Source organism: Magnusiomyces paraingens, assembly GCF_902498895.1.
Source record: "Magnusiomyces paraingens strain CBS 517.90 genome assembly, contig: contig1, whole genome shotgun sequence".
NCBI lineage: Eukaryota > Fungi > Ascomycota > Dipodascomycetes > Dipodascales > Dipodascaceae > Magnusiomyces > Magnusiomyces paraingens.
Genome location: NW_022474067.1, coordinates 3,532,717 through 3,553,263, shown reverse-complemented (window position 1 = coordinate 3,553,263; position 20,547 = coordinate 3,532,717). Strand labels below are relative to the sequence as shown.

The window sequence follows — 20,547 nt, the reverse complement described above, 5'->3', positions numbered from 1 at the left end:
TTTCTCATTTTTTTTTTGATTCATTATTATAAAATACGGGTTAGCAGTTTCATTTGCAAGAGGAGAGAATATTTATCAAGCGTGGAAGGGGAAAAATGGAAAGAAAGGGCGAGAGAGAAAGAGAGAGTAGGAATTATGTATCGTGTCTTTTTTTTCTTTTTTGGGTCTGATTTCAAAATGATATGCTTAACCAATGACGAGGTCGTCGCCATTGAGCTCGTACTCTGGAATCTCGAGGTTAAGAGGAGCAGGGCCCTTTCTGATTCTGCCAGAAATGTCATAGTGCGAACCGTGGCATGGGCAGAACCAGCCGCCAAAATCGCCAGCCTCACCAATAGGGACACAACCCAAGTGGGTGCAAATACCCAGCATGACGAGCCAAGAGGGGTCCTTGACACGATCAGCGTCGGTCTGGGGATCTCTGAGGGAAGCAATGTTGACAGCGTTGGCCTCAGCAATCTCGTGGGCAGTGCGGTGACGAATGAACACGGGCTTACCACGCCACTTGACAATGACGTTGCGGCCCTCAGGGATGGCGGCAAGGTTGACCTCGACCTTGGCCAAGGCAAGAACGTCAGCAGAAGCAGACATGGAAGAAAGGAAGTCCTGAACGGTGGACTTGGCGGCGGCAGCAGAGACCATGCCAAAGGTGCCAACAACGAAGTAGGAAAGGGCACGGTTGGAGTCGGAGTTTCTGTCCTCTCTCAAGTAATCAGAGTAGTCGGGGACATTGTATGTAGAGCCACCAATGGGGTTACCGTGGTTGAAACGCTTCTGGGAAAGAGCTATAAAAAAAACAAGTTAGTATGAAAGTACAATATATGATGAAATGCATTGGTGCTTTAGATGCTCGATGTTGGCTGCAAGCTGTTGTTTGTTGTGTCTGAGGGCTTTGTAAATTTTTTTTTTTTCAATATTAATACACTAGGCACATGATTGGTGCAAACCATGACCAGACCGTAAATGACAATCAATGAAAAAGAAAAACAATCAGAAAAAAGAAAAAAAAGACGATATCAATGTCGTTAAAAGCAATTAATTTGCCGAAGATTTGCGAAAATAAATTATAAATTTCATAATATTGAATTAATCCTAGAGACACAACGGATGAACATAGTCGCAACAGCAGCAGTTCAAACACGCACATTTAAGCTCTCAAAAAAGCCTAACAAAAGACGTACCCGAAACGGCGGCCTTGAAAGGAGTAGCGGAGCGAATGCTGGATCTGGTAAGAGCCGATCTGAAAACAGTGAGGGAGCTCATTGTGAAGTAACTGTGCGGGAAGGTTTGGGGTGTGGTGATGTGGTGATGGTGGTGACAAGGAAAAAAAGGAAAAAAGGAGAGGAAAAGGAAGCGAACAGGCAAAACTTTTCTTTGGGCGCTCCTGAAAGGCCTGCGGTTTTGTTTCTTTAGACGGGTTTTTGTGTTACACCTCAAGTTGTAACAAAGTGGTCTTTTTTATACCCGGTCATGCCATATCGCATGCGCGCTGATTGGTCATGCGCATTTCAGTGTCTGTAATGGCCTTTAACACGTCTGTCATTTGCCAAGTCACGTGTAATGACTAAGCGCTGACATACTTGGAATATCTTCATTTCCCCAGATTTTCAAAAAAAAAAATTTTTTTCTTAAATACAAAATATTAAATAAATTAAAAACTAACAAATACTTAAGTCTTGTTAAAGACCAAACCAAAAAAAAAATGGAATCTTATAATATCATTAACAAACAGTGGAATCATCAGAATCGCTCAACTTATTGTCAACAATGATTTTGATATCTTCATTTCGAAAACTTATGGGAACTTCTGGAAACTTATTTGGCCAGATACGAGTAAGCACCTTGAACCGAATAGCCCAGTAAATCGCTCCAACAACGAAAAACCCAATCCCTACAGCACAATGCAGCCAATATGGCAAGTGCTCGTAAACACTTTGACTTGCCACAGAAGGAGGAATAAATGGTGCAACAACAAGATACAAGGAGGAAATAAGGAAAAATATTGTAACAGGCACTGGTGAGCAAATTGGAGGGAACCAGTTATACTTCTCTCGGCGAATAGATAAAACAAGAAGACCAAAAGCGACCAATGCATTGATAATAGCCAACGGGTACGAGATAACATTGAGAATAAAGTTGTAGGCATCTCCAGGAGGAGGAGCTACCATGATTATTACAGACACAAACCACTGGGAAAATAGGCCAGCTGCTGGAGAATTAAACGGTTTTTTGGAAGCAAAAAAGCGTGAAAAGGGCAAAATACCATCAAGAGCTAACTCTTGAACAATGCGTCCCTGAGAAAATATAACAGCCATGACGTTACCAAGTGCAGAAAGCGATATAAATGCTGCGAGGGCGCGCTGAGCAGAAGGTCCAAACGCATGACGGAAAAAAGAGGCAGCAAGTACTCGGCCACTAGACACAAGATCTGATTTTGGAACAACAGCAAAGTAAGACACATTAACGAGCAGATAGAGAATTGATACGCCAATTAAAGCAAGCGGGGCAGCAATACGAAGTGTGCGCACAGGGTCACGAGCCTCACCAAGAGCATAGTTTGCATTTGAGTAACCAATAAAAGACCAAATGACATTATAAAGTGCCATCACAACACCATAACCACTTGGCTTCTCCCCTGCAAATGCATTGACGAAGTTATCTGTTTTAGGACAAGGCAAACCACCAGCAAGTCCCACTGCTCCAGTGATGATAATAGCTGCAATGACAACCAATTTAAATATACCAAGAGCATTTTGAATCCAGAGACCAGTCTTAACATGACATGAATGTATCAAGAAACAAAATGTAATACAAGCCACTCCAATAGCACGTTGATTCCAGCGGTCTACTGGCACATTTGCAGCAGTTAAAACATATTCACCAAATACAACAGAGTTGGAGGCTGCCCAACCCAACAAAAGACCATAAAAACTAAACATAGACACCATGAGGAACTTAGGGCGGTTATAGAAGTACTCAAGGTAGTTTTTTTCACCACCATTTTTGGGTATGGCAGTTCCCCATTCGAGATATACAGCAAGACCAGAAGCAGCAATAAGTGCTCCTGCTACCCACATAAGCAGTGATGCACCTACAGATCCAGAGAGAGAGTAAATGGCTGATGGTGTAGCAAAAATTCCTGTCCCAACCATTCGGTTGAAGATAAGGAACACTGCAGAAACTACACCAATATCTTTGCCAGGAGAGATACCCTTTTCAGAATCTGTGGAAGAGAAGGAAGAAGCTTTTTTAAAAGAAAAAGTTAGACGCTTTAGAATTTCAAACATTGTTGAGGATGATTTCCAACAAAAAATTCAAGAGATTTCAGAAATTTTCTCATTCTTTTATAGGGCTCTTTTAGTGATTGAATTTACATGATTTTGGTGTTTTTCATCTTTCTAAGCATAAAAAATGGCACAAATAACTTTGGAATTTTACGGAATTCATGGGCAGCTCTTTTTCATGCATATTGAAAGGATTTCAACAAGCTTTGATCTAGTTATTAGGACAAATGGTGAGGTAATATCTGAAGTTTTTGAATTTTTTTACCTAAGGCATAAAATCCTGATAATCGGCGGTAACAACATGCAAAAAAACAAAAAAAAAATACCACAGCCCAACAAGAAGAAACTTTACAGGGGTGCTCACTTTAGCTAAACCCTCCCAGGCTACCTTGGTGAATAGGAATGCTACCTCTTCTGTTTACTCTATTTAGCCTGGAGGTAATTGCGAGTTACATCTTGGAGGGAGATAATCAAGAAATACACAGGCTTTCATGAAGATAAGTTGAGATGGGTCGGGAATTTTTGGGGCTGACAAACTGCTTCCTCCTGTTTTTCGTAAGCTGACATCAGGACCTATCCTCTGAGTTATCATAAGCGCACAGATTAAAACAGTTCGTACTGAATATGTACACGCATAAAACGTAGATTTTTAAAGTTTGGAAATTAAAGAGATGGCACCAATTTTGATTTGCTTATTATTATTCAATGGTTATAGAAGTATATAACATCAGCATTATTATTAACTACAGCAAATTAGCGGTTTCAATGAGGTCGTATATTCTGAAGGCTGGAGCTTGAGTCTTTGTAAATATATGATAAAAAAATTTCCTAAAGATAAAATAACCTTTATTTATTAGTCATTGAATTGAATTTACAAAATTCAAGACAAATGCTAAATTTATAAGTTTTAAGCGGAGCATGAAATTTGCATCTTCATTTAAACGAAACAAAACGCCAAAGCAATAAACAAAAAAAAATAATCCAAAGAAAATGTTTCACTGAAACCAGAACTTGCTATTTACTAAGCTTAAAATATTTAATTTTGAACTCATTATTCTTAGTGAATAGTCCATGAAGCATATATGATGTATATTCATAATTAATGGACATTTAATATTGATCCGCTTTCAAACATTCAAAAATAATGAGTCTTGAAGAAATTTTTCTTCTATTGTACTTAAAAAAATATTTAGTATGAATGATTAAACAACAATATCACATTAAAAATATGCCTCTGTTATTGCTTATTAATACTGAATATCATTTGATTTATTGAATTAAATGTATGTCTATCAGTTGTCAACGGTTTAACTGTTAGGATGACTGAAGCCAAGTATGTGATTTTCGTTTAATTTTCATCGATAATCAGCACAATGTGAAACATTTTCATCTTTCTTTTTTGTTTTGATGTTCATTTATTAAAAATAATTTCTGGGGAGAAAGAATTGTTTAATTAAAAAAGAAAATTATTATCTAGAAATACCTACTTAAATTATTAATTGACAAAAGATTCAGAATAAAAAAAAATTATAACAAAAACCATAACATTTTTTGAATATAAAAAGAGCCAAAAATTCCTTTCGAAATTGTTTTTTTCTTCTCTTCTTTTCATCATCACTCGATCTTCTACTTCAATCTTAATAACTACAGCTTCTTAAGCCTCAAATTCCAACTACTTTTCACTCGCTTTTAAAAATGGTTTCATTCAAGACTCTTTCCCTCGCTGTTGCTGCTTCTGCTGTCATTGCTGCTCCTGCTAACCAGCAATCCACTCCTAACTTCCCTGACCCAAACACCAATGCTTGGGTCGAAGGTGCTCATGAGTCCATGGTCAACCACCAACAAGTTGTTGAGACTTATAACCGTCAAATGCAACTTAACCCCAGCCAGCCCCACAACGCTGACCGTATCATTGCTGCAATCACTGGTGCTGATTCCCAGATTGACAATGCCATTGCCACTGTTGCCCACGCTTTGGCTCCCTTCACGGGTGGTCTTTCCCTTGCCGTTGGAAATGCTCTTCTTGGTCCCTTTGCCCAATCTGTTACCAACGGTGCTGAGGTTCTCATCGGCAATTTGGTTGGTGGTGCTGAAGATCGTATGCAAACTGCAGCTGCCGCTTACACCACCAGACTTACTTCATTGAGAGCCCAAGCTGTTAGATTCAATGTCAACACTTCTCGTCTTGACCATGCCATTACTCAGCTCCAGGCTCGTCTTTCCAAGTCTAACTAAATGTTAGACTGACTTGTAGTTTAAAATATTTAGTTTATGTGAATTTTAAACTCTTTTATATTATAGGTTTTTAATAAATTTTTATTAATAATTTTTAACAATTAAAAGAATCTTTTTATAATCTTTTGTTATCAGTCAGGCACAATGAATATAAAAGTTAGAAATTGTAAGCTACGTAATAGTTAAGGCTCATAACTAAGCTATTTAATAGGTGAAATATTCCACCAGTACAGATGAAAGCAGAGAGCAGCAGTGAATAATTCAAACAGGGCTTAAGCCATCATCTGGTAGTAATTCAAAGCATTAAAAAATAAAAATATAAACACATCTGGAAGTTAGCAGGCTGTTGAATTTTAATTTGAAATTTATTTTTTTTGAATGTTTTGGTATTTATTTTTCTTAACCCCGCGGGGTATATTTTGGTACAATATACAATCCCTAAACATGCTTAAATAAAATTTCAACTTGTTTTTTTACATTTTCCTTGAAACATAGCCTAAATTATTATGGGCCAAAACCTATTAAACAAAAAATAAATGCCATAAAAAATTTTTCCCATATTCTAAAAGAATTTTATGACGATAAATTGATACTGTTCAAGTGTCCCTCAAATGATTTTCTCAAATTAAAGGTGATTCTTGGAAGTTTTTCAATTAAATCATTATAATGAAAATCAAATTGTATCCTAACTTTGTATTTATAGACTTTTTATTGTTTATCGTTTTTTACAATACGATATTAAACGTGGTACCTGATTGACGACCTTTCTATAAGTGGAATGTAATGAGAGGTGATCCAAAAAGAAAGAAAAACAAAAGAAAAAAAAAAGTAACTTTTATTTGTTAACCGGATAATTGATCAGCAATATGTATTGTTGTTAAAAAAATAAAGTTTTGGAGAAAAAAAATGCATGTATAAAATTTAAGTTTTAAGCCGAATATTAATAAAGATATTTTCATTTAAACGAAACACAACACGATAAAGAAAACAATGAAAAGTGGTAAATAAGGATATATGGATTAGCAAAAAAAAATTGATGTTTTACAAAGACTGGAACCTGTGATTTATAAGACTGAATTGTGACTTTAAAATGTTTGCTGGTATATATTGAATCAGTTATTAAAGGCATATGAAAATGAATGCTTTATCTTATGGAACTCGATATTATTAAACATATTTAGACATTTTATTTTCTTTGACACTTACTTAGAACTACTTCAAGGGTTTTACTTATAAAATGAGATTTTATAATGATTATATCTACATAGTTAAAAGAAAAAAAAATCATTCATTTTGTTGAAGGCTTTCTAAAGGGAATCTTTTTTAATCGTCTGTTTGTACAAAAAAATGCCGACCTAATTTCTACTAAAATTTTTGTCGATTAATTTTAGTCGAAGGGCACCATCATCGGCATTCTGAAACATTCACTTACATTTTTTATATCTGTCAAAATCCTGACTGTTCAAACCTCACCCTGAATTATTATTGTTTAATTAAAAAAAAATATTTACATTAGTATGTGTTATTTAGAAGTTTTTTTAGTTTGTAATCGAAAAGAACTAGAATGTATAAGCCTTTTAAATTTTTCGTCAACTTTTGAATATAAAAAGAGCCAAAAATTCCTTTCGAAATTGTTTTTTTCTTCTCTTCTTTTCATCATCACTCGATCTTCTACTTCAATCTTAATAACTACAGCTTCTTAAGCCTCAAATTCCAACTACTTTTCACTCGCTTTTAAAAATGGTTTCATTCAAGACTCTTTCCCTCGCTGTTGCTGCTTCTGCTGTCATTGCTGCTCCTGCTAACCAGCAATCCACTCCTAACTTCCCTGACCCAAACACCAATGCTTGGGTCGAAGGTGCTCATGAGTCCATGGTCAACCACCAACAAGTTGTTGAGACTTATAACCGTCAAATGCAACTTAACCCCAGCCAGCCCCACAACGCTGACCGTATCATTGCTGCAATCACTGGTGCTGATTCCCAGATTGACAATGCCATTGCCACTGTTGCCCACGCTTTGGCTCCCTTCACGGGTGGTCTTTCCCTTGCCGTTGGAAATGCTCTTCTTGGTCCCTTTGCCCAATCTGTTACCAACGGTGCTGAGGTTCTCATCGGCAATTTGGTTGGTGGTGCTGAAGATCGTATGCAAACTGCAGCTGCCGCTTACACCACCAGACTTACTTCATTGAGAGCCCAAGCTGTTAGATTCAATGTCAACACTTCTCGTCTTGATCATGCCATTACTCAGCTCCAGGCTCGTCTTTCCAAGTCTAACTAAATGTTGGGCTGATGTATAACTCAAAATATTGAGTTTATGTTAATTTATTATGTGTTAGTGTCACTATTTATTGTTAGTATCATCATATATTGTTACTATTAAATGAAATATTTATCCTAAAATGAAAGCCTTGTCATTATTTTATATATGTTAAAAGTTCATCGAACACCAACCCATATTTATTAGCCTTCTGATAACTGTAAAGTTTTCCATTTAAATTTTTTTTATGAATTGTAACCTCATAAAAGCTTTCATTTCCAACCCAAAAATTACACTTTTTTCACTACAAAATACATTTTCCCTAACCCTACTTATATTATTTTTTCTCCAGCCTCACTGATTTATCGTGACACCTTTTTCTTGTCTGAACCTTGTTCATCTTCCTCCAATTTGCGTTTATTTCCCGCGGTGTCCTTCTTCTTCTTTCCCTTGCGCACAAGCCCGCTCAGATCAGTTGCACCGCTAATTGCCTGTGCAATCGACTGCTTCACAAGTGTAGCAGCGACATCCTGTGCTGAAGAAGACGCAGAAGTTCCTGCGAGGCCCTTGATTACGTCCTCCTTTTGCTTATCTGTTTCCTCGCCGTTTTTGATTGAGTTCTTGAGGTCATTGAGACGTAGCTCAAGATCGTGCAGAAGAGTTGCATCTTTGTTGTCACCAGCCTTTTCCCGTGCTGTTACGATGGCAATGGCGGCTTCCATCTCTTCAACAGCACGCTGCTTATTTTTGACGGCTGTTTCTGTCGTCGATGATTCATGGGGCTTGCTAGCCGGGTGCTCTGGGTCGTCAACGCAGTACTCGTAGGCTAGCGAAAGTTTAAAATGGGCTTCAGATATGAGGGATGATGTGGGTGCGTAGAGCTTCTTTTTCAGTTTCAGAGATTCCTGAAGATCGAGAACTGCCTGCTCAAAGTTTTCTATGGGAACATGTTAGTAGTGAATTGTTGAGATTGAATGGTTAGGACATACCTGATTCGAGAGAAACTTCGCCAAGAACATCATAAGTTTCAGCTAAACCTTTTTCAAGTTCCTCAATTTTGTCTTTGATTGCTTGTGAGTCTGACTCCTTTAGCAGTTTGTTTTGTTTTTCGATTTCTGTTAGAAAGAGTGCTCTAGAGGTATCTAGAATTTCCCAAGCAGCTTCCAAATCGCTTTGTTCTTCTTCAGCTTCAGCTTCATCACCTGTTTGTTGTTGTTTTTCGGTTTCTTCTTTATCTTCTTGTTCATAATCTTTGACAATCTCGTCTTCTGCAAACTGGAACTTGGATTTGGGTTCTTTGTCTGTTGATTTGGCTACCTCTGGCTTCTTTTCCTTGGCTTCATCTTCTTCGTCGGCCTCTTCGTCGTCCTTATCTTCCTTATTTTCATTACTGGAACCAAGAACATCAGATTTGCTGACACCTACTTGGAACAATGACCGACCGTAGAGAAAAAGTAACGCGGGGCTGTCTGTCTCATGAGTTTCGGAGTAACGTTCACAAGCCTTTGCAAAGATTTCAGTAGCCGCTTCAAAATCGCGTAAGGCGTATTTTTTAGACCCTTCAAGAATCAGAGCATCAAGATCTTTAGCCATTTTGTGAAATCAATCAAAAGGAAAGTATTTTATTTCTCTTTTTTTTTTGTCTTCCTAAAGGTTGTTGTATATATTGGTTGGTTGGTTGGTTTGTTTATTTGTTTATTTATTTATTTTAATAAAAACAAGTTTTTTTTGTTTTTTTTTTTGTTTTCTGGAAATTACATAATCTAATTCTTTCTTATTTCTTTAACTGTACTACAAAATTAATAAATTACTGTCGAAGTATGGTTACCGGAACCCTGTAGATAACCAGGAACCACTTACCCGGACTTCAGTAATCAACTCCAAATAGTATAAATATTTACATAATTCTGTACTTTCTTCTAAATCCTCATCGATTCTCCGTGAATAGTTCCACAGGTTAAAAGCTAATTTCTCTATCAAAAAGCTTCTTTAAAAATAAAAACCACTCTAATTCCTCCTGCAACCATGTCTCAGCCCTTCACTCCTAGGCCTTTCTCTGGTAATCCTACCGATGATGATGCAGCGGCTGTATATTGGGCTCAGCAGGATGCTATGAGTCTTGTCTTCCAGATTAATGATGAATTTATCCCTAAGCTCACACTCTCCTCCAGGACTACCAAGTTTAGCGCCAAAACCTACAAATCATTACTTGCCAGGGCTTTCAATTGCCATCCCAAGGCCTCGTTCCTTAATAGATTGTTGGGAATCCCACATACGTCTACCCCAGAGGAACTTTGGACTTACACTAAGGACACTGGATGCAAATCTTATTGTGTTGAAGAAAACTGTCAGCCACTCTACAACTTAATTTTTGCAACAGTCCCTGGTCTCCGCGTTGATTCAGCGATTTGGTCTCAAAACATATCGCCACTCAATTGGAAATTTTGAAGGTTTGATCGAAGAAATTTGTGTTCCTGCTAAATCATTTGCACAACTTTTCCCCAATGCCAATGCTACCAGCAAACCCAACAGTGACAATATTTACAGTCTCCTACGTGATTACCACAATTGGGAACCTAAGCCCCTCCCGCTCCTTGATGTACTCAAAGAATACCATGATATTTTTCGAGTCTATTTTACCATATGGGTGATGTTGACAATATTGATGAAGGTACTGCCACTAAGATAAAGGAAGAAATTAACTATGTCGAAAGATTCAAAGAAACCCATTTGGTCCGTTACAACACAGCCTTATACTTCAACTTCCCACTAACCATCTACAGCAAATATTTTCAAAAAGTTAGAAATCCCATCATTGAACCAGCCTTTAAAGAGATTTTCATGCAAGTTAGGGCTATGCCACTCCAAACTGTCGATCACCTCGACACCCTTATCAATTTGTGGAATAGTTGCAGCGCTAAGGCTAGGGACACCGAATTTACCAAAAATCTAAACTCACCATTTCCTGTGATTAATTTTATTAACATTCCTATCTCTCGTGTTCTACTTTGTTCTTTCACTTCACCGGCGGCCGAAAAAGCAGCTTATGGTAATGACGATTTTTTTTTGCTAATAGAACTGATAAGGGTAACAGATATGCACCTAACCCCGCTCCTTCAGATCCACCTTCTGATAAGTCGAAAGTTAATGCTGCCGTTGTCTAGAACAACAAAGACACCAAGAATAAGAAACAGTACCGCCCTTACACCTGTAATCAAATTAACCAATGTGCAATTGGTGTGGTTATCATCATTCCATCAATCAGTGTCCATTTGGCCCTGATGGTAAACCAGTTTTACACAACACTGATTAATATCTTCCACGCAAAGGTTCTGGTGCTGCTAAATTCCTTTTTGGTGACTCTTCCTCACGCAAATCCTCCACATTTGATAAGTTTGATCTCAAAAGACAACCCGATCCTGAACTATATATAGGCTTTAAACTAAGATACCAATCTGATACCATTTTACTAACTACATGTGATTACATTGTTGAAAAATTAAATAGCTTGTTGGTAAAACTGCAGGAAACTATCAAGCACGTGACTTCGATTATAGGTTGTCCAGAGATTCCAACGGTTCAACGGTTTGAGCTTCCTTCCAAAACTTTGAGAGATGACGAGACCCAGAATCACAGAGAATTGTGACAATTGTGTGGCCTGGGCCCAAAGCCTTTGCAGTGCGGTAAGTAGCAACGCAGTTAATTGCTGAAGAAGAGCCGATAAAAATGCCATCGTGTGAAACGAGCCACTTGGCCATCTGGAGAGCTTCTTTGTCAGACACACACACGGCATCGTCAATGTACTTCTCACCGGCCTGAAAGTTGACGGTAATGCGGTTGAGGCCAATGCCTTCAACGATGGTATCAACCTGATGACGGCGTCGGGTGCCCTCTTGTTCTGTGGGTGCGTACATGACGCCGTACTTGATGCGGTTGTAGAACCCTGAGCCTTGTGGGTCTGCGAGAATGACACGGAATGGGGTAGAGCCAGGAGAGCGTTTTATGGTTGATTTAAGGAAACGTGCGACACCAGCAATAGTACCGCCAGTGCCTGCTCCAGTGATGAATGCGTCGAGCTTCCCGCCATCAGTCTGCGCAAAAATCTCTGGGCCTGTGTGTTTAAAGTGGGTATGCCAGTTTGCCTCGTTTTCAAATTGGTCTGCGAAAACAGCGCGAGGGAGACGTGGGGCTTCTGGGTTTGCAGCTGCAGCAGCATCTGCAGCAGCATTTATCTCGTTAGTTTTGCGGCGCGCAAAGTTAACGTATTGGTCCGAATCAACGATGGAGGCTGGGCGGACCTTGTAGACGACTGCCCCGAGGGTTTCTAGTAGTTGAACTTTTTCTGTGGAGGTGTCGTCTGGGAGAGCAATATGGGCGGTGTAGCCTTTGGCGCTGGCTAGCATAGCCAGAGAAATTCCTGTGGATCCCGATGTGCCTTCAAAAACGGCATCACCGCAATTGGGAGAGATTTGGCCGGCTGCTTCTGCAGCTTCGATGATGGCAAGAGCGACGCGGTCTTTTGCGGAGCCACCTGGGTTTGCGAGCTCGAGTTTGGCGAGGATGCGACAACCGGTTGCAGCTGAAAGAGATCGCAGCTCAACCATAGGGGTGTTGCCGATGAGCTCCTCGACGCCAGCACGGACAGGTTGGAGCGGGGCCAGGGGGATAGTCGATAATTTTGAAGATGTAAGATCGGTTAGTTGAATGGGGTGTGTAGAAGGAGAGGAGGAATTTTTTTTAGAGTCTCGAGGGTGTCGGGACGCGTCCCGGAAATCAATCACGAGATATGCTGAGTAAGCGCCAAGAAGGGCCGAAGCAATGGCCAGTAGCAGGGCGGTTGGAGCAGCTTCGGAATGTAGGGATAATAAAGCTGGCATGTCTAATATTTAATGTGTAAATGGGTGGTTTATGTCAAAAATTTTATTATCGCAGCACAAAAATTTTTATTTTATTTTATTTTATTTTTTGATTTTGGAAAGAACAAAAGGTGAATTTTTATGAAAGCTATTTAACTGGTGAGTGTTTGCAACAGAAATATGTTAAAGGAGAAATATTACTAAGCGGCTCCTACTTTTTGACGACGTCATTAGGGCGTTTTGAATACATTTAATCACGGGACCTGGACTATGCATGTTAAACGCCCCTGTGGTAGGTGGTTGAGTGGCTTGCCGGCTGGACATTTCACATTTGGGTTCAAACAAAAGCAAATTTGATGGAGGAGGGCTGGGTTAGGGAGGTTTTTATTTGAAAAATTTCAATTTCACCTTCTAGTTAATCAAAAGGGGACGCGTAGTTTCATGCTTGCCTTATGATTATTTTGGAGATTGACCATTTCTTTAAAAATTTGGATCTTCTCTTTTTTTTTTTTTTTTTTTTTTTTTTTATCAATTCTCAATTGTTTAGGTAGCTATTTCCATATATCCTGGAGATTATTTCTAAAAACCGAAACAGGTTTTTTTATTTTATTTTAATTTTTTCTTTTTAAAGTCGAATTATTAATTTCACCCATTAACCGACCCAGGGGCAATTTCTATATAGAAATAATTTTTTGGCAATGAAGGGCGCGTGGGACTGGAAAATATTGTTTGGTAGAGAGTGAAAGAAAGTCGAGAATGTGCGGCTGTTCAATATATAAAAAAAAAATAATAGCCGTGCCCCTTGCTATTGTTTTTTTCTGGCGCGTCAGACTAGCAAACGCCAGACGCACGCCCATAACAATAGCATATGGCTGGCTAGGTTGGGTTAGAGTGGGGGGTATGATGGGAAGGTGTTTGTGGAAATTTCACAACATAAATATATATACATATATATATACATAGGCACAAAAAAAAAAAACAAAATGTTCAGTATAATAATAAAATATTCATATACATAATCTAATCTTTAAAATGGTTTTTTTTTTTTTTTTTTAATTCTCGGGCTCGTCTTTAGTTTGGCGTTTTAAACTTTTGCCAACATGAGCGGCTGATCCAATGTGGAGGTCACTGAATTTCCTATTTTGGCTATTTAATGCTCTTTTCGGATTTTAAGCTTTTTTAACTCGAAAAAAAACTTAACCAGAATTGTCCATTTGCTTTACCTGGCTGGACTCAATTCTCAATTCTCAATATCGAGAGCTATCTGGCTGGGCTGAACCGAACTGAACGGTTTTGAATTGAAGTTGACCACTCGGAGACTCTCTTCGGTACTGCCAGACTTTGGTCTAATTTAGGTAGCTGCTTAATTTCTTCTCTCTCACCATCATAATTACTTCTTCTCCCCCCTTTTTTTTTTTTTTATTATCCTTCTTTTTTTTTTCTTTTTTTTTATATTATCCTTCTTTTTTTCTTTTTTTCGACAATACATTGGAATGCTTCCATGCCATAAAAATTAAAGAAAAGGCTGGCTGGATCTACCAAAAAAAAGAACCTGTCAAAGTCTAAAATTGAGTAACATGAAAGGCTGGCTGGGTTTCCTTTCACGTTTTTTTTTCAATCTTAAGTCTTTTTTTTTTTCATCCCTGCCGATATAATACCATGATTAATATACTTGTTCGGGCCATCTGCATTCTCCTCTGAAATTCAACTTGCGGATATTCATTCACTCGCATTCAAATTTTTTTTGGTCTCCTCATTATGACCATGCCTCAACTGCCGCCTCCTTTTTGTTTGAAAATGGGCAAGGTCTTTATTATATCTAAAATATTTGATCTTTTATATATATATATATTAAAAACAATTTTTAAAAAAAACTATATAAACCTTTTCAAAATCCGCCTTTTCTTTTCTTCTAAATTTATACTTTTTTTTATTTCCTCTTCTTTTTATTTCAAAATCACTTTCTAATTCTGTACAAACCTTCCATAATATCCATCGACCTTCTAAAAAGCTTAATTCTAATTTTAATTCTTTATTATTGGACTTCAAGATACCCCCCATTCTTAAGATACCCCTATATAGTTTACCTTTTTCATTTCAATGAGATACTCCTTGGTCTTCGCAACGGCGTCGGCCGCCGTCCTTGCCCATGCGCAATCCGTCGTCACGGGTCAAACAGCCCCCCTCTCTTTCCTTTGGCTCTCTGATGCCTCCACCGACTCACCTACCGGCGCCACTGCTGCTACCGCTGCTGGCAACACTGCCGTTGCAACCGCAAACACTGCTGCAACCAACGCGGCACAAACCACTGTTGCAGGCGAAATCTCTGCCGCTAACATCATAACCGTCAGTGCAGAAGGTGCCCCGACCCTGACCCCTCAACCAATCACTGTAACAGTCACCGTCACTGCCGGTTCTGAAAACACCGCCGCTACAAACAACCTTGCTACAATTCCTGGAACACTCTATACAACAGCACGCGAACTCACAGATGCTCAAGGTAGCGTTACCGGCACACAAACCCAGCTCGTCTACTCCGCAACTGACTCTTCAGGAAACACCATCGATGTCACTGGAATCCTCTACCCCACAACAAACTCTGCAGGCAACACTGAATTCGCAACTGGCTACCTCCAACCTTCTACCGACTCCAATGGCAACCTTGTCGTAGTCACCGGCACCGCCCCAGCCTCTGAGGCTGCATCCGCCGTTGCTGCCGCCGTCTCCGGTGCCTCAGCCTCTGCCGCTTCTCTTGCCTCCCAAGCATCTGTTGCATCGGTCGCTGCAGCTGCTTCTGCTGCTTCTGTTGCGTCTGTCGCCTCAGCTGCTTCAGCTGCTTCAGCTGCGTCCGTTGCGTCCGTTGCATCTGTTGCATCTGCTGCATCCGTTGCCTCTGTTCGAGCTGCTGCATCTGTTGCCTCTGTTCAAGCTGCCGCATCTGCAGCCTCAGCTGCTGCTACTGCCTCAGCCACTGGCCCTTCCACTCACATTGTTACCGTTACTGCTTCCAACGAGGCTTCTGCAAGATCCACAGATGCCAATGGTAGTTTGGTTGATGTTACTGGCACTGCTCCTTCTACACCTGCTCAATCTGGAGCATCTGCCTCTGGAGCATCTGCCTCTGGAGCATCTGCCACTGGAGCATCTGCCTCTGGAGCATCTGCCTCTGAAGCATCTGCCTCTGGAGCATCTGCCACTGGAGCATCTGCCACTGGAGCATCTGCCACTGGAGCATCTGCCACTGGAGCATCTGCCACTGGAGCATCTGCCTCTGGAGCATCTGCCTCTGGAGCATCTGCCACTGGAGCATCTGCCTCTGGAGCATCTTCTGGCAAACACACTGTCGTTGAAACTGTCACTGCTTCCACCGCTGCTGTTGCAAAGTCTACCGACTCAAATGGCAGCATAGTTGATGTTACTGGTACCGCCCCATCTTCTGGTGCATCTTCTGGTGCATCTGGTGCATCTGCTACTGCCACTGGTGCATCTGCTACTGCCACTGGTGCATCTGCTACTGCCACTGGTGCATCTGCTACTGCCACTGGTGCCGCTTTTGCTACTCATACTACCGTTTTCCCCACAACTAATTCCGCTGGCTCTACTTATCAAGTCACACAGGTTATTTACCCCACTACCAATGACCAGGGTGCCACTGTTACTGCCACTGGGTATCTTCAGGCCACCACTGACTCCAATGGCGATCTTGTCGATGTTACCGGCTCCGCTGTTCCTCGTAGTGGTGCCGCCGCCGCTGCCACTGCTTCCGACGAGAACATTCTTGACGTCACTGGCTCCTTCCCTACTACAGCTTTGAAAACCACCGACTCTGATGGTAAGACTGTTGATGCGACCGGTGTCCTCATCACTACCACCGGCGCCGATGGCAAGCCTTCCACTGTCACTGGTATTGTCTACCAAACTACCAACTCTAATGGCGATCTTATCGATGTCACCGGCACCCGTCTCCCCTCGACAGCGTCTCCCAGTGCTTCTGATGACAATATCATTGATGTCACTGGTGTTGCACCTGTCACAACCGCTTTCGAGACCACCGATGCTTCGGGTAAGACCGTCACAGCTACTGGCGTTGTGCTCCCCACTACTGGGTCCGACGGAAAGACTTCTTCCTTCACCGGTGTTATTTACCAGACCACTAACTCGGATGGAGATCTCGTCACCGTCACGGGCCACCACCTGCCTACCGCTGCTGTTGCTGCTTCTGCTGCTAGTTCTGATGACAACATCATTGATGTTACTGGTGTTGCTCCAGTTACTACTACCTTCCAGACCACTGATGCTTCTGGTCACACCGTTACCGCTACAGGCGTTGTTATCCCCACCGTTGGAACTGATGGCCAAACCTCTTCTTACACTGGCTTCCTTGTCCCGACCACAAACTCGGATGGCAAGCTTGCCACTGTCACCGGCCGTCATCTTCCAACATCTGGTGCCGGATCCAGCGACGATGATAACTTAATTGACGTTACCGGTGTGACACCTGAGGGCACGACTACCTATGCCACTACGGATTCTTCTGGCAATACTGTTACTGTCACTGGTGTCATTCTCCCTACCACAGATTCAGAAGGTCACACTTCATTGTATACTGGCGTTCTTATTCAATCCACTAACTCGGACGGAGACATTGTCACCGTTACCGGCCATCATCTTGCTTCTTCTGCTTCTAGTGACGATAACCTTATCGATGTTACCGGTGTTGCTCCTGAGGCCACCACCACCTTCGAGACTACCGATGCTTCTGGAAATACTGTTACTGTTACCGGTGTTGTTCTTCCTACCACTGATGCTGATGGCAAGACTTCTTCTTACACTGGAGTTCTTTATCAAACTACCAACTCTGATGGCGACATTGTTACCGTCACTGGCTACCACTTGCCTTCTTCTGCTTCTAGTGACGATAACCTTATCGATGTTACCGGTGTTGCTCCTGAGGCCACCACCACCTTCGAGACTACCGATGCTTCTGGAAATACTGTTACTGTTACCGGTGTTGTTCTTCCTACCACTGATGCTGATGGCAAGACTTCTTCTTACACTGGAGTTCTTTATCAAACTACCAACTCTGATGGCGACATTGTTACCGTCACTGGCTACCACTTGCCTTCTTCTGCTTCTAGTGACGATAACCTTATCGATGTTACCGGTGTTGCTCCTGAGGCCACCACCACCTTCGAGACTACCGATGCTTCTGGAAATACTGTTACTGTTACCGGTGTTGTTCTTCCTACCACTGATGCTGATGGCAAGACTTCTTCTTACACTGGTTTACTTATCACCACTACCAACTCTGATGGCGATATTATTACCGTCACTGGCTATCACCTGCCTTCTTCCACTGATGATAATCTCATCGATGTTACCGGTGTTGCTCCTGAAGCCACTACCACCTTTGAGACTACCGATGCTTCTGGAAATACTGTAACAGTTACTGGTGTTGTTCTTCCTACTACTGACTCTGATGGCAATACTGCTTCTTATACAGGCATTCTTTACCCCACCACTGACTCTAATGGTGATATTGTTACTGTCACTCTTCATAATCTTCCCACATCTTCCGCCGATGACAACCTCATTGACGTTACTGGCGTCACTCCTGAAGCCACTACCACCTTTGAGACTACCGATGCTTCTGGAAATACTGTAACAGTTACTGGTGTTGTTCTTCCTACTACTGACTCTGATGGCAATACTGCTTCTTATACAGGCATTCTTTACCCCACCACTGACTCTGATGGAGATATTGTTACCGTCACTCTCCACCACCTCCCCAAGAGCACTGATGATAATATTATTGATGTCACTGGTGTTTCTCCCACTGCCACAACAACTTTTGAGACCACTGATGCTTTCGGTGTCACTGTCACTGTTACTGGTGTTGTTTTCGCTACCACTTCAGATGCCAATGGCAATCCTGAAGACGTTACTGGCATTCTTTACCCCACAACCAACTCTGATGGTGATATTGTTACTGTCACTCTCCATCACCTTCCCAACCCTGACCTCCCTTATACTACAACGGTAGGAACTGTTCTCAGCGGTGAGACTACCACAATTCCCTACACTGCTGTTGTATACACTACCACCGACTCGGCTGGTTCGCTCTCTACCGCCACTGGTATTCTTTACGAGTCTGTTGAGTCTTCTGGTTCTGCCACTGACACCCTCACCTTGACTGCTCTCCCCCAGTACTTTGGTAAGCAGGTTACTACCTTTATGACTTCTGCTAAGGGTGGCCAACAGACCCTAGTTACTGGTGTTGTTTACACCACTACTCGATCCAACTCAGCGGGCTCTGCCACAGCCACTGATGTGGTTACTGGAATCTTGCTCCCAACTACAGTTAATGGTGGTCTTGCCACAGTCACTGTCGAAAGCTTGAATGGTGCTGCTCGTGGCACTGCACCTGTTTCCTCTTCTTCTTTCATGATGGTTATTGTTTCCATTCTCTCTTTCTTCTATCTTTTCTGAAGAAATGGACTAACAAAGAGATGCGAAGTTGCTTTTTTTTTATTTCCATTCAAATTCACACCTCACCTTTCACGAATTATGATTTTTGAAGAGGAACTTTCCTCAATTCTTGCTACGACCCCTTTATTATGATTGATGCCCCCTTAAAAAAAAAACAATGTTACAAAAAAAAATTATGACTTTTCCCATTCGCTCTTTTATCCCATCTTATTCCTTTCTCTTCTCACGGTTTCTTCATCCCACCAGGTTATTTTATTGGTTTATTGCTTAATGTTTAGTTTTGTATCATTAGATTGTATTATAAAAATTATATAAAAAATATATTTGAATTTTCGGTTTTTACTAAAAATTGGTTTGCTTAAATGATAATACTCTGAGAAATTTTAACAATTATCGGAATCAAAAATTGTCCTCTTGAAAAAAAATTTACAAGGCCTGTTTGTTGAAAAAAAAAAAACTTTCTAATTACTTAAAAGAAAAGTTAGAGCCAAAAAAATGCGCTAGCCCGGACTCGAACCGGGGACTTGACAATGGGAACGTCAAATTTTACCCCTAAACTACTAGTGCATATTAGTAATAAAAAATTTCTTTTCTATATAAACCGCAAAAACTAATTAGAAAAAAATGTTAAATTTTAGGGTATTTGATGGCAGAAAGGGGAAAGGGCTGGATGGTGTAAAGGATAACACGTTTGCTCGACAGCGGAAGATACTGGGTTCGATTCCCAGAATACCCCCTTTTCCTGAGGATGTGTACGGGAGTATACACCTAGACTGAAAACCATAGGCTACCCTGGTTACAGGAATGCCGACTCTTTCGTACAGTCTAAATAGCCTGCAGGTGATTGCGGGCCGTATCTCTGACGGAAGAGATTAAGAAATACATGGGCGTCCGTGAAGATAAGTGGAAATGGGTTGGGAAGGTTTTGGGACCGACAGACTGGTTCTCCCTGTTCCTCGTAAGCTGGCATCAGGGCCCATCTTCCGGGCTACCGGAGACGCACAGAACAGAAACCACCCGTACTAAAAAGGTACAAATGAAAACCGGCAAGTCACATAGTCAGACAATAAAAGGATAGCGCAGATGCTGATGTTATATAGTTCTATAACCCTTGAATAAAAACAAACATTTGATGGCAGAACATGGCTTTAAGAAGAATTGTTGGTGCTTATCGCACGACCCCTATTGCGGTATTACAAAAGGAAGCTGGTATTATGCCATATAGTATTAGGCTAAAATTTATGGTGGCACGAAAAGCTATTCGTTTACACCTAAATATTAGCAAAACTAATCCTATTAATGGTCATTTGTTAACATTGATTGAGAAATATCCAATTCCAAAGCTAACCACGCTTTACATTTTGGCGGAAGATGATAGAGACTACATGATTAAAAAGGATGAAAAACGAAAATGCAAGAGGGTT

At 40.9% G+C, this 20,547-nt stretch overlaps 9 protein-coding genes across 9 annotated transcripts; 5 read left to right on the top strand and 4 right to left on the bottom strand.

The window, feature by feature from the left end:
* Positions 1-186: 186 nt before the first annotated feature.
* Positions 187-1,263, bottom strand: SAPINGB_P001051 (uncharacterized protein; the record flags this gene model as incomplete). Its single annotated transcript, XM_031995774.1, has 2 exons — positions 187-785; positions 1,182-1,263. The coding sequence occupies 2 exons, from the start codon at positions 1,261-1,263 to the stop codon at positions 187-189; spliced, it is 681 nt and encodes a 226-aa protein (XP_031851665.1).
* Positions 1,264-1,721: 458 nt separating this feature from the next.
* SAPINGB_P001050 (uncharacterized protein) lies at positions 1,722-3,287 on the bottom strand (the record flags this gene model as incomplete). The annotated part of the gene is made up of 1 exon (XM_031995773.1): positions 1,722-3,287. One exon carries the CDS (start codon positions 3,285-3,287, stop codon positions 1,722-1,724), a length of 1,566 nt encoding a protein of 521 aa, XP_031851664.1.
* A 1,692-nt stretch (positions 3,288-4,979) lies between these two features.
* SAPINGB_P001049 (uncharacterized protein) lies at positions 4,980-5,519 on the top strand (the record flags this gene model as incomplete). The annotated part of the gene is made up of 1 exon (XM_031995772.1): positions 4,980-5,519. The coding sequence occupies one exon, from the start codon at positions 4,980-4,982 to the stop codon at positions 5,517-5,519; it is 540 nt and encodes a 179-aa protein (XP_031851663.1).
* Positions 5,520-7,259: 1,740 nt separating this feature from the next.
* SAPINGB_P001048 (uncharacterized protein) lies at positions 7,260-7,799 on the top strand (the record flags this gene model as incomplete). The annotated part of the gene is made up of 1 exon (XM_031995771.1): positions 7,260-7,799. One exon carries the CDS (start codon positions 7,260-7,262, stop codon positions 7,797-7,799), a length of 540 nt encoding a protein of 179 aa, XP_031851662.1.
* Positions 7,800-8,140: 341 nt separating this feature from the next.
* SAPINGB_P001047 (uncharacterized protein) lies at positions 8,141-9,371 on the bottom strand (the record flags this gene model as incomplete). Its single annotated transcript, XM_031995770.1, has 2 exons — positions 8,141-8,715; positions 8,768-9,371. 2 exons carry the CDS (start codon positions 9,369-9,371, stop codon positions 8,141-8,143), a joined length of 1,179 nt encoding a protein of 392 aa, XP_031851661.1.
* Positions 9,372-9,803: 432 nt separating this feature from the next.
* SAPINGB_P001046 (uncharacterized protein) lies at positions 9,804-10,226 on the top strand (the record flags this gene model as incomplete). Its single annotated transcript, XM_031995769.1, has 1 exon — positions 9,804-10,226. One exon carries the CDS (start codon positions 9,804-9,806, stop codon positions 10,224-10,226), a length of 423 nt encoding a protein of 140 aa, XP_031851660.1.
* Positions 10,227-10,421: 195 nt separating this feature from the next.
* SAPINGB_P001045 (uncharacterized protein) lies at positions 10,422-10,942 on the top strand (the record flags this gene model as incomplete). Its single annotated transcript, XM_031995768.1, has 2 exons — positions 10,422-10,678; positions 10,855-10,942. 2 exons carry the CDS (start codon positions 10,422-10,424, stop codon positions 10,940-10,942), a joined length of 345 nt encoding a protein of 114 aa, XP_031851659.1.
* Positions 10,943-11,329: 387 nt separating this feature from the next.
* On the bottom strand, positions 11,330-12,655 carry SAPINGB_P001044 (uncharacterized protein; the record flags this gene model as incomplete). Its single annotated transcript, XM_031995767.1, has 1 exon — positions 11,330-12,655. One exon carries the CDS (start codon positions 12,653-12,655, stop codon positions 11,330-11,332), a length of 1,326 nt encoding a protein of 441 aa, XP_031851658.1.
* Positions 12,656-14,734: 2,079 nt separating this feature from the next.
* Positions 14,735-19,123, top strand: SAPINGB_P001043 (uncharacterized protein; the record flags this gene model as incomplete). The annotated part of the gene is made up of 1 exon (XM_031995766.1): positions 14,735-19,123. The coding sequence occupies one exon, from the start codon at positions 14,735-14,737 to the stop codon at positions 19,121-19,123; it is 4,389 nt and encodes a 1,462-aa protein (XP_031851657.1).
* Between the last annotated feature and the right edge of the window lie 1,424 nt (positions 19,124-20,547).